At 36.3% G+C, this 18,406-nt stretch overlaps 1 protein-coding gene across 5 annotated transcripts in view; it reads right to left on the reverse strand.

The window, feature by feature from the left end:
* Positions 1–370: 370 nt before the first annotated feature.
* PROS1 (protein S) overlaps positions 371–18,406 on the reverse strand; it is a 74,292-nt gene continuing 56,256 nt past the window's right edge. For all 5 annotated transcript variants that reach the window (XM_042999112.1, XM_042999113.1, XM_042999110.1 and 2 more), the window contains exons 11-15: positions 14,033–14,200; positions 12,587–12,755; positions 6,868–7,016; positions 4,610–4,835; positions 371–767 (exon numbers count right to left, since the gene is read on the reverse strand). In XM_042999112.1, coding sequence (XP_042855046.1) covers positions 607–767; positions 4,610–4,835; positions 6,868–7,016; positions 12,587–12,755; positions 14,033–14,200 — 873 coding nt within the window. In that variant the 3' untranslated portion in view covers positions 371–606. The remainder of the gene's footprint in view (positions 768–4,609; positions 4,836–6,867; positions 7,017–12,586; positions 12,756–14,032; positions 14,201–18,406) is intronic.

Raw genomic sequence — 18,406 nt, forward strand, 5'->3', positions numbered from 1 at the left:
CCACTTGTTTTGTAACTCACGAGAGCTACTGGTTAAAATGTGAAGCTAAGAGAAAGAAAAATGAAGCCAAAACTGGTCCGCCTGAGGAGCTGCTGGGAATAAAGCTTTAAAGCCTTCCACTCAATTCATACTGAGGCCACTGTCTCTCCTTCTGCCTTCATTAGGAAATAACGAAAATAAATAAAATAGTATCTGCTATGATCACAAGTATTTAGTACATGCACTTTTGTTTGAGTTTACTTCCCTGCCTTCCAAAAAAACACAGATATTTAAGCACCAACTCATGGCGATAAAATTAAATTTTACTTTTGCAAACATAAACATGAAGAGATGTCATTTGTAGCAAAAAAATTCAAATTAGAAATGTTTGTGTATTTCATTATTTAATTTCTAGGCAGCAATAGAGGTAAGAATTTTTTAATGTGGTTTGTATCACAAAAGGGTCTTGTTCTCTTGAAAAACAACCTTTTTTGAAATTCCAGGAAAGTTGAAGTACCATAAAATAATCAAGGCCTGCACACTGCAGGTAAAAACCCTTCAGCTATTATTGAAATGTAAGTATAATTACACACAGGAAAAAAATATCATCAGCACAGGAAAGATGCCCTAAGAATTCTTTGTTTTTTTCAAAACTGATGGACATGAGTGAGCTCTAATATCATTATGCTTAGAAATGGCTTCATCCAGATCCAACTGAACACCATTAATGCTCATTTCCATACAGCCATTATAAAAAGCATTCACTGGCGTGGCGCTGAACGGAATATCTGTAAAAACAGAACATTAAAATATTAGCCCAAGACTTTTGGCATCTTATTTGCTTACAACTAGAGGAACTATTCAGACTTCCCATTTCCAACCTAATTCTAATCATAAGGCAAATGTTAGTAATGTTATTCTATCCAATAAATTTATATTAAGTGACTCATGTATATAAAGTATTGTGCCTGGCACTGGATTCAGCATGTCATGAGTTCCTGTGATTTCATAAACACAATCAGTCTCATCAAAACCTAAGATAAGTAAACACACTCGAAAAAGAGTCAAAAAGAGCATATTCTTACTTGCGATGTTCTACTGTATTATCTTCTCTTTTTAAAATTTTTTTTTGAGAGAGAGAGCATGAGAGCAGGAGAGAGGGTCAGAGAGAGACAGAGAGAGAGAGAAAGAGAGAGACAGAGAGAGAATCTCAAGCAGGCTCCATGCTCAGTGTGGAGCCAGATGTGGGGCTCGATCCCATGACGCTGGGATCATGACCTGAGCCGAAATCAAGAGTCGGACACTTAACTGACTGAACCGCCCGGGCGCGCTTATTATTTTCTCTTTAAATTTGAACAATAGTTTATAAGCATTTTTAAATCATTTTTTCAAATCCAAGCTATAGCTACTTGGGAATCTCTTTAAAATGTCATGATAAATATATCTCTTTTATTATTGCTAGAATAAAAGCAGATTTCTGTATTTTCCCAAAAAATAGCTTCTTGCTGAGCATAAAATGGCAACTCATGATAGGGAATTCACTTTTATGTGCTCTCTGGTGTTCTAAAAAATAATTTTAATAATGCTTCAGTGACTAGTTTAGGGTCTTTGGGCCTTTCTACACTTTCACTTTCTTCATCAGACTTAATACTTGAGTTACACGCTTGAATTCCTAAGAGCTATGATTCATCTTAACAACATCCATCTCTATACTTGCTTCTTTCTTGGCATCTTCTCTCCATCAATTTAGTTCCCAATCCACATTTTTCAGCCTTTATTCTTCTTCCTTAGTGCCTTATGCAAAAAATATTCAGTTCAAATTTTCTACCTCTAGTTTGCCAATACAGTGAATAAAGTCCATACTTTTCTAGGGGCTCACAGCATTTTTTATGAACCCCTTTCAAGTCTGGCAGAGCATCAAAGATTATGCCACTATTATAAAAACCCTCAGAATCGTCAATTTTCCCTGATTTTTAACTCATAACATTCAATTCAATATGCCTATTTTGCATGTTAACTGGCAATTTACCTATCCCATTTTTTCTACTCCTAATATCTCAATTGTCACAGTTCTCCTCAATTTTCCTCACTCTTTTTCTAAACACATCTTACCTGAAGTCAATCTAAAGTGTTGGTGAAAAAGTCCTGGAACCACTAAAATTTGGCAGTTTTACCTCTTTTGAACTCTTTCATTGTCTGATTTACAAAAATTGCATTCAACTAATTTGTAAATAAGGAGGTAGATTTTGATATAGAATTCATTTATTTGAACAATTATACTTCCTAATAATTATTCACAGTAACTTAAGTAACTTTGTAATAATTAACAATGCTAGATTTTCTATCTGTCTAATCTATCACTTTAAAAAAATTTTTTTATGTTTATTTTTTTAATGTTTATTTATTTTTTGAGAGAGAGAGAGAGAGAGAGAGAGAGAGACAGACAGACTGTGAGCAGGGGAAGGGCAGAGAGAGAGAGGGAGACACAGAAACCGAAGCAGGCTCCAGGCTCCGAGCCGTCAGCAAAGAGCCTGATGTGGGGCTGGAACTCACAAGCTGTGAGATCATGACCTGAGCTGAAGTCAGACGCTTAACCGACTGAGCCACCCAGGTGCCCCATAATCTGTCACTTTCATAGAATCTTTACTTCTATTCCTCAAAAACCCAGATAAAATTTCCATATACAAAAATGAAGGCCCTGAGCAGTTAAAGTAATATAATGAAGATTACTAGAAGTCCAGACATCAAACTCAGAATTTTCCTAGGAGAATAACCTGAAAATGGTATCAGAAAATATTCCTCAAAAACTCTCTCCCTCAATTATTTTTGCCATTTAAAATGAAAGATCGATGCCAACTTCATATTTTTCAATATTAAGTTAAAGATGAATGTGCTCTTCCTCCAGTTTTCCCCATCTCACGGTAAATGGAATCTCCACCCATGAAACTGGACATGCCAGATACCTAAGAAGGGGATCCCTACACCTGCCTTTCTACCTTATTAAAAATTTTAATGTTTATTTATTTGTTTTGAGGGGGGAAGCATGGGGGGGGCGGCAGAGAGAGAGGGAGAGAGAGAATCCCAAGCAGGCTCCGCACTGTCGACACAGAGCCTGATGCAGGACTTGATCTCACGAACAGTGAGATAATGACCTGAGCTGAAATCAAGAGTTGCTCAACCAACTGAGAAACCCAGGTGCCCGAAATCCTATTAATTTTGTTTTTCACATACATCTCCAATCTAAACACTGTGCCATCTTCACTGCCATCATCCTAGTCCGGCAGCTTTCTCATCTGTAATATGGGCTTAATAATAGCACCTACCTCACAGGTCTATTTAAAATTAAAATTAAACAAGTGGATCCATTTGAAGCAGTCTGAACATGCCCAGACTGTTCACTAGGCACTGACTGATGACGGTATGCTTGTTGCTTCTGTTTGTTACCACTTCATTAGCCCCCAGCTCATCTCATCCACTTTTGCCTTCCACCTGTCCATCTCCATCCATCATGCATGGTATATTGATATACCATTTCCTTGCCTACAAAATTTTAAAGACTCCCATGGCTCTTACAAGAAGACTCAGGACCCCAGACCAGGTCTACAAATCCTCACCCAGTTCACAGCCTCATCTTGTACTACCATCCCCTTGCTCAATATGCTCTCACCAGACCCATCTTCTATATATTCCTCAAGCGTGTCAATCCCCCATTCTGTCCACATATAGACCATTTCACTTGCATATTAATTCCAATTCCTACCCCATTACTTGTTTAAGTTTAATCCTTCAATTTATCATATTTACATCTTAGCCTTTTCTGTAGAGAGCTCATTCCTGGCCCCCACAACCAGACCAAGTCCCCATTTTCAGGCTGTAAGAGCAATACCTACTATTCCTTTGTATGAGTTATCACTATTTTAACTATCCTCATATTTTCCTAACTGGTTATTTAATGACTGCCTCTACCACTAGATTGTAAAAGGTTTAGAAACAGGGATCATATCTTTTTTTTTATTACTATGTCTCTGGTACCTGGGATGTAGGTTCTTAATAAATATAAGGTAAACAAATGATGGATGAATTAAAGAATAAATGTTAAACTCACAAGACTATTTGAGGATGAACTGAAATAATAAATATGTTTTTTTTTAATTTTTTTAATGTTTATTTCTGAGACAGAGAGAGACAGAGGATGAGTGAGGGAGGGGCAGAGAGAGAGGGGGACACAGAATCCGAAGCAGGCTCAGGCTCCGAGCTGTCAGCACAGAGCCTGACGCAGGGCTTGAACTCATGGACCGCGAGGTCATGACCTGAGCTGAAGTTGGATGCTCAACCAACTGAGCCACCCAGGCGCCCCAATAATAAATATGTTCTGACTAGGATAGTCAAATGCAGCAAAACTTGGTTAGTTTTAGTTCACTATTAAAAACAATTAATAAACAAGACGTACCAATAAAATGTCAATATAAATAAATCCCCAGGAAAAGACTAACGGATACCGGAATTTTGTCTTCCCTTCTAATGCCCTTTTATTAAAATGAAAATTTTAAAATAGTATCAATTTGATTAAAAACATACTTTGAAAGATGTTTTAAAGATAACTTTGAAAAAAAAAAAAGTAAGAAGATACCTGGAAGGCCACCCAGGTAAGTGGACACTCTTTCTTTCATTGCTATGTCCAAAATGGCAAGTTGACTTTGAAGGTCTTCGGAGTAGATGATATCTTTTTTAAGTGGAGTCAACAGTTCCAGACTGGTTCTGTTGACCCTTACTTCCAGATGGAATTGTTCATTGGAACACAGACTTATGGCCTCTACCCGAGATACTACCGTATTTTCGATAGATACCAGGATATCCTGAAAAACAGAGCAAAGACAAAATATAAGCAAGTATTAATGGTAATGCCACTTAAGAGTGACTTTGGGGTTTTTAAGTTCAAAAACTGACTTACAATGAGGAAAAAATAAGTATGATAGAGCCTCCCAATTTAAATTTAAAAATTTTGTTATAATAATCATAACTTTAAAATATACATTAGCTTTACGAATTTCAGGGTCAGCTAAGATGTATAGTGGCTTCTAAAAATTCAGTAAGCCAAGAGAGTTGTTTGCCTAAACTCATGTCTTAAGCAATATTTTTCTGTTTGTGAGCCTTCCTAACTTCAACACTTACATGTGAAAGAGGAAGGAGCTGAATAACCCTTTGTTGGGGAAAAGACTTGGAAAATGTAAAGTGCTTTAGTAAGCACATGCCAGCGAGACTGAAAGGGTTTTGTGTGCCACACAAGCAATCCTGTTAAGACTTGGGACAAAGTGAGCGAAGAACTCCTGAGAGGGAAAAGCCAGGGTTCACCAGAACTAAGTTAGAGTATTCACCAGATGATATTCAAAACACAGAATGTTTTCATTTTGTTAACTTTTCAAAGTGCTGATACACAAAATCACTCAACTTGTTGACAGTGATCTATGCATATAACATATGTGTATGTAGAGGAAATGTAAAAAGACAAAATAAAATGGGGACTAGGAACATGGATGTTATGAGACGGTAGAAAGATAGTCTGAAATATTTACTCAAGAATCCAATATACCTATGTTAAGTCTCTACTTCACAAATACAGGAAATCTGTTACCGTTATACATGTCTATATCCTTGAACTCACTAATATGAGTCTTAAAATGGCCAGCTGACAAACTGTTCCAGAATGATCAACAGTATGTGAAATAATGTTATGAAACGCTGCACACAGATCTTGAGAAGGCAGTCTGACATGGAAATGAAGAAGGAGAAGGAGGAGAAGGAGGGGGAGCAGGAGGAGGGCAGTGGGGGGAGAAGCAGCAGCAGCAGCCATGGATTCAAACACGGAAAAGACCAAATAAACATCAAAGACATGGCATGCCTTAATGTCCTCTACTGCATGGATGTAGTGCTGAAGATAGGATTTCCATTTCATTAAAAAAAAAAAAGGCAAACAAAAAGTTGAAATCAAGTTGAAATCTAAAACGTAGTAAGCTCCTGGTGGTAGACTGGAGATAAAAACTTGGCAGGATCTCTTAGGTTGCTTATGCTTAACCACCAGCAACTCTCTGCAATCATCATTAGTCTGCAAACAGCACATCTTTGTATTATTACAGACATGATTCAATTACACGTCTCTTTCCAAAAGCTACAGAGAACATCCAAACCAACCTGGGCATAAACACAAGCTTCTTGTTATAACTTGTTGGAATCCACTGTCGATGACACATGGTCAGAGCTATTAGCCTCTAATAGAAGGCTGAATAATACAGATCTTCTGATAACGGTCCTGTTTGCTTTTATCCAAGAGGTTTTTTCCTGTTCTTCCTCCTAATTTGAAATCAGAGTTGCCAGCAAGAAGCCAGGTGGACTGGTTTTACTTTTCTCTAGTTCTTTCTAATTTACTCATGGGAGAAAAGATTAAGAGTGCCAGAGAGCACAAAACATTATAATTAGGCACAGAATATCTGCGAGTGAATTTTAATCAGACTCACTTTTATGTTGTTAGCACAGACTCCCATGATAACTTCCAGAACTCTAAATAAAGGTGGATCTCTATGAACTCTGGGAAACCTCGAGGTAGCCTGTGTGTGAATCTACCTAATCTTGGCTGTAGATGCAGTAACAGGCTTTTCAATTTCTCCTACTTCTTAGATCAGACCTTGGAAATAAGCCAGTAAGAAAGTAATAATAATGGACATTTATGGAGTCTTTACTGATGTACTAGAGACTGTGTGCCAAATACTTTGCATATGTTATCTCATTTAATCTTCAAAATAGCACTTTGAGGTAAATACTGCTAATATATCCACTTTACAGATAACAAAACAAAACAGAAAAACAAGAATCACAAAGGTTTAGTAAAGTTACCTGAAGCTTTTCAGAGGCGGAGTCTACCAAAGACAAGGCAAAGGGCACGGTGTAACCAGAAACCAAGGCGAACATAACACCAGTGCCCGCGGATGGACGAATATTCAAGGACACGTTTACTTGCCAGCCCTCAGCGTTGGATATATTATCTGTTTAAACAATAAAACAGAAGTAGGATCAGTGTACTCCTAAAGTACACCAGAAGGAATTATTACAATCCTATTCATACTCAAAGCCATTTTCGTGTAATACTAAAGATTTTAGTTCTCCTTTCTCAATGATCTATATAACTTAGGCAAAAAAAAAAAAAAAAACCCACAGAAAAACAAAAGCCATTTTTTTTTAAAATGCAGGCAAAAAACAAATAAATAAAGCCCCATTCTTCTGGTCTTTCTAGAATAAAATTCTAGATGTGGTATTTCAGATTATTATGAATTTTCCCTGTTTGCTCTTTTACAGATATTCCTTCCACCTGTATAATCACCACTGGTCAAATCTCAAGGTGGTCATATTTGAAAGCACACATTTAGAAGGAAGTTCACTGAATTTATTATAACATTTCTCAGGAAACACTCAGGTATAGCCCCACCACCCCACCATTCCTCATCCTTAAAGTGGGGGGGGGGGGCGGGTCAGTTCAAAGCAGGGGGAAGGAAAAATAAGGATTTATACAAATAGGGGAGTTAGATATTTGATAGTAGAGAAATACTCTGAAATCAATTCTGGACTCTGAAATTCTAACAGGAACTCTTCTCCTGTGATTCTCTTGTCATAATAGTTAGTTAACATCCTTTTTATTCATTACTAGGTTAATTGTCTATCCCACTAGAGTACAGGCTCTACATGTCTCTAACACCATGTTGTTCTCCACAGCAGTCACTCAACAAATATGTGTTGAATTGATATGTTTCCAAAATAGTGTAATTCCTAAAAATATTAATCCACAATTTGAATGAAGTCTTCCTTATTTAATAAGAAGTAATATATAGCAATAGCCCAAATACCGCTTGTAGATTTTGAAAAGGTAAATGTCAATGGAGAAAATAATGACCCCCTGACAAGATGATCTTCCACTTAGCCACATCTAATGCTATTACATTTTTTCCTCCTAATCCTTAATTTCCACTCAAGAGAAAAAAAATATATATACATATATATAAAATATAATCATTTTGAAATAAGTAAATTTACAATAAGATATTAACAAACTAAAACTAAAATAAACATGCAAATGTACAGAAATTATAATGTAACTTTAAATATTAATTTAAAAGTTGGTCACTTTTGGGCAGTATGGTACTGGCACAAAACCAAACACTTAAATCAATAGAAAAGAATAGAGAGCCCAGAAATGGATCCACAAATGTATGACTAATTAATCTTTGAAAAAGTAGGAAAGAATATCCAATGAAATAAAGACAGTCTCTTCAGCAAATGGTGTTGAGAAAACTGGACAGCAACATGCAGAAGATTGAACCTGGTCACTTTCTTACATCATTCACAAAAATAAACTCAAAATGGATGAAACACTTAAACGTAAGACAGGAAGCCATCAAAATCCTAGAGGAGAAAGCAGTCAAAAACCTCTTTGACATCAGCCACAGCAACTTCTTACTCAACACGTCTCTGGAGGCAAGGGAAACAAAAGCAAAAACGAACTATTGGGACCTCTTCAAGATATAAAGCTTCTGCGCAGTGAAGGAAACAATCAACAAAACTAAAATGCAACCAACAGAATGGGAGAAGATATTTGCAAATGACATATCAGATAAAGGGTTACTATCCAAAATCTATAAAGAACATATCAAACTCAACACCCAAAAAACAAATAATCCAGTGAAGAAATGGGCAAAAGACACAAAAAGACACTCTTCCAAAGAAGACATCCAGATGGCTAACAGACACATGAAAAGATCCTCAACATCACTTATCATCAGGGAAATACAAATCAAAACCACAATGAGATATGACCTCATACCAGTCAGAATGACTAAAATGAACAACTCAGGCAATGACAGATGTTGGTGAGGATGCAGAGAAATCCCACTACTGGTATGAATGCAAACTGGTGCAACCACTCTGGAAAGCAGCATGGAGGTTCCTCAAAAAATTAAAAATAGAACTACCTTACGACCCAGCAATTGCACTACTAGGTATTTATCCAAAGGATACATGTGTGCTGTTTTGAAGGGAAACATGCACCCCAATGTTTATAGCAGTGCTATTGATAATAGCCAAAGTATGGAAAGAGCCCAAATGTCCATCAACTGATGAATGGGTAAAGAAGAGGTAGTGTGTGTGTGTGTGTGTGTGTGTGTGTGTGCATGTATACACACACACACACACACACACATATATATATATACACATATACACACACACAATGGAATATTACTTGGCAATCAAGAGAATGAAATCTTGCCATTTGCAACAACGTGGATAGAATTAGAGTATATTATGCTAAGTAAAATTAGTCAGAGAAAGACATCATTTGACTTCACTCATGTGGAATTTAAGATATGAAACAGATGAACATAAGAGAAGGGAAGTATAAAAAAATATAAAAACAGGGATGGGGGCAAACCATAAGATGCTCTTAAATATAGAGAACAAACTGAGTGTTGCTGGAGGGGTTTGGGGTAGGGGATGGGCTAAATGGACAAGGGACATTAAGGAAGACACTTGGTGGGATGAGCACTGGGTATTATGTGGAGGGGATGAATCACTGGAATCTACTCCTGAAATTTTATTGCACTATATGCTAACTAATTTGGATATAAAATTTTTTAAAAAGTTGATCACTTTCAAGTTATCCATGAAATAGCTAATTACTTATGAAAGTGATTTTTTTCAGACACAATATAACTATTTTCATTTTCTTTTTTTTTAATGTTTATTTATTTTTGACAGACAGAGACAGAGCACAAGTAGGGTAGAGGCATAGAGGGGGAAACACAGAATCTGAAGCAGGCTCCAGGCTCTGAGCTGTCAGTACAGAGCCCGATGCAGGGCTTGAACTCATAAACCGTGAGATCATGACCTGAGCGGAAGTAGGAGGCTTAACCGACTGAGCCACCCAGCCGCCCCTCATTTTCTCTTCAGGGAGTTTTTCCTTCAAGCAAATTATTGTGGGCCTAGTTTTTTCCTGCATTCAGTCATCAACTTTAGTTGAAACATTTTTTAAAAATCATATACAGAACTAATGTTGAAGACATTGCATTAACTTATGTTAGGAATACAGAAAGTACCAACGTAAGATTCATCCTTAAAACTGTAGCAATACTTCGTAGACTGCAAATAAACACATTTCACATATAATTTTTTTGGGGGGCGCCTGGGTGGTCCAGTCAGTTAAGCATCCGACTTCAGCTCAGGTCATGATCTCACAGCTTGTGGGTTTGAGCCCCGCGTCAGGCTCTGCGCTGACAGCTTCAGAGCCTTGAGCCTGCTTCGGATTCTGTGTCTCCCTCTCTCTCTGCCCCTCCCCTGCTCTCTCTCTCGAAAATAAACATTAAAAAAAAAAAAAAAATATATATATATATATATACATATAATTTTTTCTCAAAGCAGAGATATCAGAATAACATTAAATTTATGACACAAAATTTAGTCACTCAAATAACGGACTCCTAAACAGAAAAAGACAAAGAACCTAATAAGATAGTTAAGATATAAAAATAGCTAATTAGCATCTGGAGAGATATTCAACTTCAGTAGAAACTGGGATAACCATACATAAAACTACAGGTTGTAATTTTTCAACTCTCAGATTGGAAACAAATCTCAAGCACAAACTCTCTTATTCTGTTGGTAGGAGTGTAAATTCATAAAACATTTTTGGAAAAGCATCTAACTGAGCAACAGGAACTATACATTTGCATAATCTTTGACGGACAGAATCTAAGCTTCTCTCCTACAGAATTAATCATATAAAAGTACAAAGATGTATGTCCTAGGATATTACAGATATATTATTTGTACACACAAAAACCTGGATCAGTCTGGCAAGAGCTCCTGTTCTGCTTAAGACTGTAGACAAAACTGGAAATAGCACTGCTCCTGCCCTTACAACCACAACAACAAAAGACCAATTATATACTTAAACACAATTTTTCTTGAACTGTCAGGGAGCTGTGGTTGCAGAGCAACTAACAAAGTAGAAATCTGAAGAAAGATAAGTGCTTCCATGGAAAGACAGGAAGAGTTTCCTCTCTTACTCAGAGCAGACACCAGATGCTATACAATTTGATGAGAAGAATTTAAATAAAAATATTAACAAACTGATAATTCCAAATGGGGCTCATATGAGAATACAGAAACCCTGGGAACTTCAGGCACATGAGGAATCCACACCCATTTATAGGCTCTTCTTCATAGACCTTAAATGGGTACTCAAGAGAAAAATGGGGCAGAGAAAGAAATTAGAGAAAGCTTCCCTCCTGGTGCAGGCCTAGAAGAGAGGAGCAGTAACCTGAAGGGAGTATACAAAGTCCCACCCAGATCCTTCTCTGTCTTCTTTAGGCAACAAAAGCCTTACAGCTTTGGGAGAAAGGCAACAAACTTTGTCATCATTAGGACACATGCAAAGACCCATTACATCTTCAGGTTAGGGAAAGGAAACTGGAAAAAAACAAAACAAACAACCAAAGAGCACCTACCATGGAAAAGAAGCAGAAAAACATCTTGAGTCTTGACCATTAGATATCTCCCCCGCTGGTGGTTGGGAGGGGGGAAAAGAAAAGTCAAAGGATACATCTGCCAAAAATTGAATCTGTACCAGACCATTAGAGAATGCTCTCCAGACCCCATTGCCTTGCTAGCAAATGTCAAGTAACGAGAGCATTCTTCTGGGGTGAAGCAAGACCATGGAGAGACACTTTCTTGAGGCATACCCTAAACAGAATACCTAAAACTAACGATGGATCAGCTATTAAGAAAAATCCTCTAGAAACCATTCCCTACCATAATCACTAGGTAACAATAAAGGAATTTGAAGAATACTCGTGGAAACAAGAAAGCTTAAGCAGCTCAACTCTTGATGAGACTGATTCAACCACCTTATTAAGGGCCTAGCAAAAGCAGAAATATGCTCATTTCCAGACAAAATAATTATTTATCTGTCTCTACTATTCTACATAAGTTGCTCATCTTTAAACCAAAAATTATCCAATTCAGAAGGAAACAAAGAAAAACAACACATCGTCAAGAGACAAAGCAGTCAACATGACCAGTCTTAGCTATGACTCAGATATTGGACCTATCAGACAGGGAATTGAAAATAATTATGAATAATAAGTTGAAGGCTCAGGTAGAAAATGTGTACAGATGGGCAATTTCAACAGAGGGGTGGACATTTTAAGAAACAATTACATGAAAATGCCAGAAATGAAGACAAATCCTTTTGATGCATTAATCAATAGACTCAATACAACCGAGAAATGGGTGAACCTTAAAATAGGTTAATCGAATTTACTTGAAATTGATCGGGTTATGTGCCAATAATCTTTAAATAATAACATAAGCATATTCAACTACTTTTTCCCCCTAATATACTTCAAAAAGTTAGTTTAAAAAATATATAACAATAAGAATTAGCCTAACACCATTCCTGGCACATAGTAAGTACTCCATAATGTTTACTGAAGGAATTACTGAAGTTTGTCAATGAATAAATTTAGTCATTAATGAGAAAAGAGAAGTAAAATGAGAAATCACTTACTATAATCTATGCTAAATAGGGCAACTCCAGAACCAGGATAGTAGGAACCCTTCTCCACAGTGACAAGACAATGCTTATTTTGTTTTTCTTGAATAATTTCCTTTACTCCCGAAGCTCCTTGATTCATCAAATTCCAGCCTCGTATACATCCATCTAGACGAGGGTTAATCTAACCAATTGAAATATAGGTCAAGGAGTGCAACTTAAACAAGTCAGACTCAGAGTGGTTTAACTGAATATAGATGCAGTTTTCATTTAGAGGGAAAACCCTTTCTTTGACGACATTTTAAATATTTTAAATGTTTCGAATTTTATCTAATTTTTTAAGGTACCCTTCAGATGGACAGTCTTTTTCAGTTTATGCCATCACAGAGCCCCACTGGGATCCTAATGATTTTTAACACCTCAAGTCCTACTGGCCTTTCCCAGCCAGAGATGGTTTTTCTGCTCTCAAGTTCCGTGTATGCTACTAGCTGTGGCCCTGGGCTGCAAGCTGCTTTCTTTAGTTGCATTTATAATATAGGTTTGTCTTGCCATCAGACCCTGACTGTCTTTGGGAACAAAAGTGTTTGCTTTCTTCAGTCAAAAAAGCATCCAGACTCGAGACACACAGTAGCCATTTTACCAATAGTTTTTGAATAATTTATTTTACTTTTAAAATGTCTTGATTTCTCAATTTCAAAGGAACAGATATATTGACTCTGACATGGGTGAACCAATTCAGGTTTTATATCATGTTGCAGAAATCTTTCAAAAGTTATGGTAACTGAATTGCCATGAGTAAAAGATGGATATAAAATAGTAAATATTTAAGGTAGATCAGCAAGTATAATTGGCAGGCCCGTGACTTCAAATGAAATTTTTAAAGCTCTTCAAGGACAGTGATTAGTCTCCTTCATAAAACCTATTCCATGGTTATTAGACAAACATCACATGCAGAAAATCATCTTTTATTTATAACTTCAATTTATGACAGGCTGAAGTTGTACTCCCAGCAAAGATTTTTTTTTTAAGATTTTTAGAAGTTCTATCCTACACGCTATTCTATCTCCCAAATTTTAAGTCCTAAAATAGACCTAAGAAAATTCTTTGACTGGCTTCCATAAAATATTGTATTTTTGGACTCAAATAAATGTATTTGTATCTGCAATAGCTGAATATGGACAGTTATGTTGACACTGAATTGATGCTTGAGAATTGAAAAGGCCTACTTCTCCATGGGTAACACTGGGGATTTATATGGGCTCAAAAACACGACATTCATTTTCTTATTTCCTTAATACAATTTCAAGGATCACTATGTGATTTTTCCTTGTTCAATTCAAGTTGTCACAGTTGGTGTGTTCAACAAAATAACTTCTTTGACTATAAGAAAAACACATCTTCAAATCTATTACAGACAAGAGGAATTCATCCATGATAAATGATAGAAGCTTGGATCATTACCGGTTTAATGAGTACATTCTCCCCTTTCCGAGGTAATCCTGCAAAATAAACTTTAGTTTCTAGAAATCCATTTGCAGGCTTAAAAAGGCTTCTGGGTTTATTTATATTCATTACGGCTTCTTTAGCTATTTTTACACTAATACTGTATTCTAATTCTTCCACAGAGACCTACAATTAAAAATACAGAAATTATCAAACAACCAAACATCACTGCATGTCATTTGAAACACTAAGATTGAAAAAATCCTGGTATTATTCCAGTAAATAATTTTTCAAAATAATCATTTTAATGTAATAATTAATTTGTCATAAACCCATTTGAAATGTCTAATTACTATAAAGGTGGTAAAAATGTGTTTTAAAGTGATAATTCTTGTCTGAAAAGTAAATGAATATTTTAAGGTAAAAAAATCAATATTATTCTTTTAAATTTAAACATTCAATTATAATACATCTTTCAACCCTAATGTGTAATTATACAAAATCTTAGGAAACTTTTAAGTGTTCTTATTTTGCAATTGTCTGGAAGTATACATATGGAATCAATAAGGGAAATAAATTTTTAATATAAATTATGAGAAATCAGTATCTCTAGTGTTCCGTTCATTACATGCAAATTATATTTTATTTCAAAATTCAAAAGTAATTGAGGTCATAAGGAAACACAATACATAAAATTAAATTGGGTTTTTCCAATTTTGAAAGTGGTTTGGTTTTTTAAAAAAGATTGAAAGTGATGGCAAACAACAATAAAAAATCCTCCCAAAAAGACGACTTGAAGAACCAATCTCCTCAAGCAAAACACTAGCACTCAAAATGAAAACTCTTCTTTTACTCATCAGTAATGGAAGTGAAAAGGTAGGCATGTTAAAGCACCACTATAGGAAGAGAAAAATTATGCTCTAATGTAAAATAACTTTGGTGACATTTACAGATTTAAAGTTGGTCAATGCTCTGTCCTCAATGCAGCCAATCAGTATCATTTTACTCAAATGACTATTCCCTTCTGGAGAAATTTTTTTTTTCAATATATGAAGTTTATTGTCAAATTGGTTTCCATACAACACCCAGTGCTTATCCCAAAAGGTGCCCTCCTCAATACCCATCACCCACCCTCCCCTACCTCCCACCCCCCATCAACCCTCAGTTTGTTCTCAGTTTTTAAGAGTCTCTTATGCTTTGGCTCTCTTCCACTCTAACCTCTTTTTTTTTTCCTTCCCCTCCCCCATGGGTTTCTGTTAAGTTTCTCAGGATCCACGTAAGACTGAAACCATATGGTATCTGTCTTTCTCTGTATGGCTTATTTCACTTAGCATCACACTCTCCCGTTCTGGAGAAATTTAAGTTAGCCTCTAGAACCTCAGTCTAGCTTGCTTCTGGAAGTCTTACCACTCCATCTCTGTCTCTTTTGGGGGCTCCTCCTTTTCTTTTCAACCTCTACAATAAGCCCCAGAGCTCAGTTCTCAGACCTTTTTCCCCTTAGTCATGCAAATACTTTTAAATGGGGGCTCTACTCTCCCACTCTAGGGCATTTGGAAAATTTGGGGGTGGGGAGGGTACTTAGCTGTTGCAATGAGTAGGATGCATGCTGACATTGCAAGATGCTGGATACCTGTAATAGGGAGGATCGTCATGCAAAATAATAAAATGCCCAATATCCTGCAAACCTTCTGAATATCCCTGCAGGATATTCATGCAGAGTGTACTCATGCTTATCTGAGTTTGGCATATATGAACACAAAACATTTTTTGTACCATTTCAGCATGCACTGAATTTTTCAAGAATATCAACAGTCTTGCAAACCAAGGATAAATTGATGTTTGTTTTGCGTGGATCTTTACCAGGAGTTTCTTACTATTTTGGAAGATCACCTTTACTGATGGTATCTATGCCTTTACAGTATTTGAATTGCCAATACAATACTCCAGCATGAGTCTTCATTTGCAGCTTTCACATTATTCTACATATAGGAGCAAGCTTTGACAAATACTGTGCTTGCACTTGAGCCCTTATATACTGAAATATGTATATAAATTACTTCCCTTTATTTCTTTGTATGGTAATTAGGGTATTATATTGGTTTCTACTAGGGATATGCAAAAGTAGCTTACATTATTGATGCATTTCATTATAGGACAGGAAAGGAGCATTATGAATATATGGGCACTCGATGAGACAGTTTAGAACCACAGATAAACAATAATCAATCTCATGGCTGTTAAACCCCTCTTTATGTTGAATATTCAAAACTTTTTATCTACCTTAAATTGAAGGCTGAAGCTCAAAAGTATATCCAGAATCTGATCACTTCTCACCACCTACCATCAACGCTCTAGTCAGAGATGCCATCTTCTCTCCACTGAGTTACTACAGTGGTCCAGTGGTCTCATAAGCCCATATCCTGTCTCATTCCTGTCTCTCTACTATCTAGTTTCCACAAAGTCATCATGTCCTGATTAGGATTATCTTCTTTTTTTTAGTGTTTGCTTATTTTTTTGGGGGGGGGGGGAGAGGGAGAGGGGCAGAGACAGAGTGAGAGACAGAGAATCCCAAGCAGGCTCCACACTGTCAGTGCATGTGGAGCCCCGACATGGTGCTCGATTCCACAGACCATAAGATCATGATCTCAGCTGAAATCAAGAGTCGAAACCCAATCAACTGAGCCACCCAGGTGCCCCTAGAATTGATTATCTTTTAACATACATGCAAATTAAATCATGTCACTTCTCAAAATCATCTTAGGTCTTTCTACTTAGCATAAAATCTAATTTCTCAATAGAGTCCCCATGGCCCTACCTGGTGTTATTCCAGACCACATTTCTAACCTCATTTTCTATTCCTCCCTCCCTCCCTTACTCCACTGCATCTATGCTGAGCTTTGCGTTGTTCCTCAAATACAACAATCACATCCGCTTGCCTGATGGTCTGTACTTGCTGTTCATATGGCACAGAATCATCTTGCCCCATATATTGCTCATGATTTGTGCCCTCAAGTCTCCGGTCAGATGTGATTTCATCGGAGATGGCTTTCCTGATTCCACATGCACACTCACCATCATGACTCTTGCCTGGCCTTGCTTTTCCTTTTCCTCTGAGCACTAACCACTATCTGACGTAGCTATTTTGTTCATGCATTCGTGGTTAACATCTCACCACTAGAGTGCAAGCTCCACAAGAGTGGTGATTTTGTTTTAATCACTATTGTAGCCTCACTACCTAGAAGAAGGAACAGCACATAAAGCACTCAATAAATACCTTTTTGAATGAATAAAAATATGGTACAAAGTACAAATTTCCCACCAATATTGGAATTATACCTAAATATGAGATGTAATGACTTATAGCCTTATTTATTTCTATGGTTTATAACCATTTTAATTAACAATTACCCACATTCCATTTATCTCAATTACAACAATCCTAAGCTCTACATTTTAAATTCTTATTTTCAAAGTATTTTATTTGAGGGGCACCTGGGTGGCTCAGTTGGTTAAACATCTGACTTTGGCTCAGGTTATGATCTCACTGTTCGTGAGTTCGAGCCCCGCATCAGGCTCTGTGCTGACAGCTCGGAGCCTGGAACCTGCTTCAGATTCTGCGTCTCCTTCTCTCTCTGCCCCCACCTCTGTCTCTGTCTCTCAACTATGAATAAACATTAAAAAAAAGTTTAAAGTATTTTATTTGAAATTTTAAAATTATTTAAAATTAGTGAAGCAAATGGTACTAAGTGAACACTCCAGTTTGCTTAATGTAACTTAAGTATTAATGCTTAATGATTAATATAACTTAACTTTGTCAATTAAAGCAATTTAATCTATTTATTTGAGATATCTATTTATTTGAGATAATTTCCGTGTCTGCATAAATTTGCCTGAAACTGTACAAGTTATTAACAAACCAACAAAACTGTAAAATGGTAAAAATACCATGAAGTAATATTTTTTAAATGAAAGATAGGGAGAAAAGAAATCTTATTTAAATGGTGGGGGAGAAAATTCATAAATTCCTAAAATATCAAATTAAGAATTTTTAAAAACTAGCCAGCATCAAATTTATTACCAGATTAAAGTTTTTCTCTGATTTCCTTATTATTCTTAAATTTCGAATGTCAAGTTGTATTCAATTTACAAAGGGAAATTTTGTTTTATTTAAAATATGGGCATATCATTAAATAATAGTTTATTTTTAATAAGAATCATAAATATAGAAGACAAAATGTATGGAACTGAATAGCTAGCTGCCTTCTATCCAATCCAGAATCCTGCCTCTAACATATCATTCATGGATAGTTCATTAGTAAACACTATCTGCAACTCAAGATGTTAGCCTTGTAGGTAAATATTTACCTTCTTTATATATATTCTATATTACCT

The sequence above is a fragment of the Panthera tigris genome, chromosome C2 (assembly GCF_018350195.1).
Source record: "Panthera tigris isolate Pti1 chromosome C2, P.tigris_Pti1_mat1.1, whole genome shotgun sequence".
In the NCBI taxonomy this organism is placed as follows: Eukaryota; Metazoa; Chordata; class Mammalia; order Carnivora; family Felidae; genus Panthera; species Panthera tigris.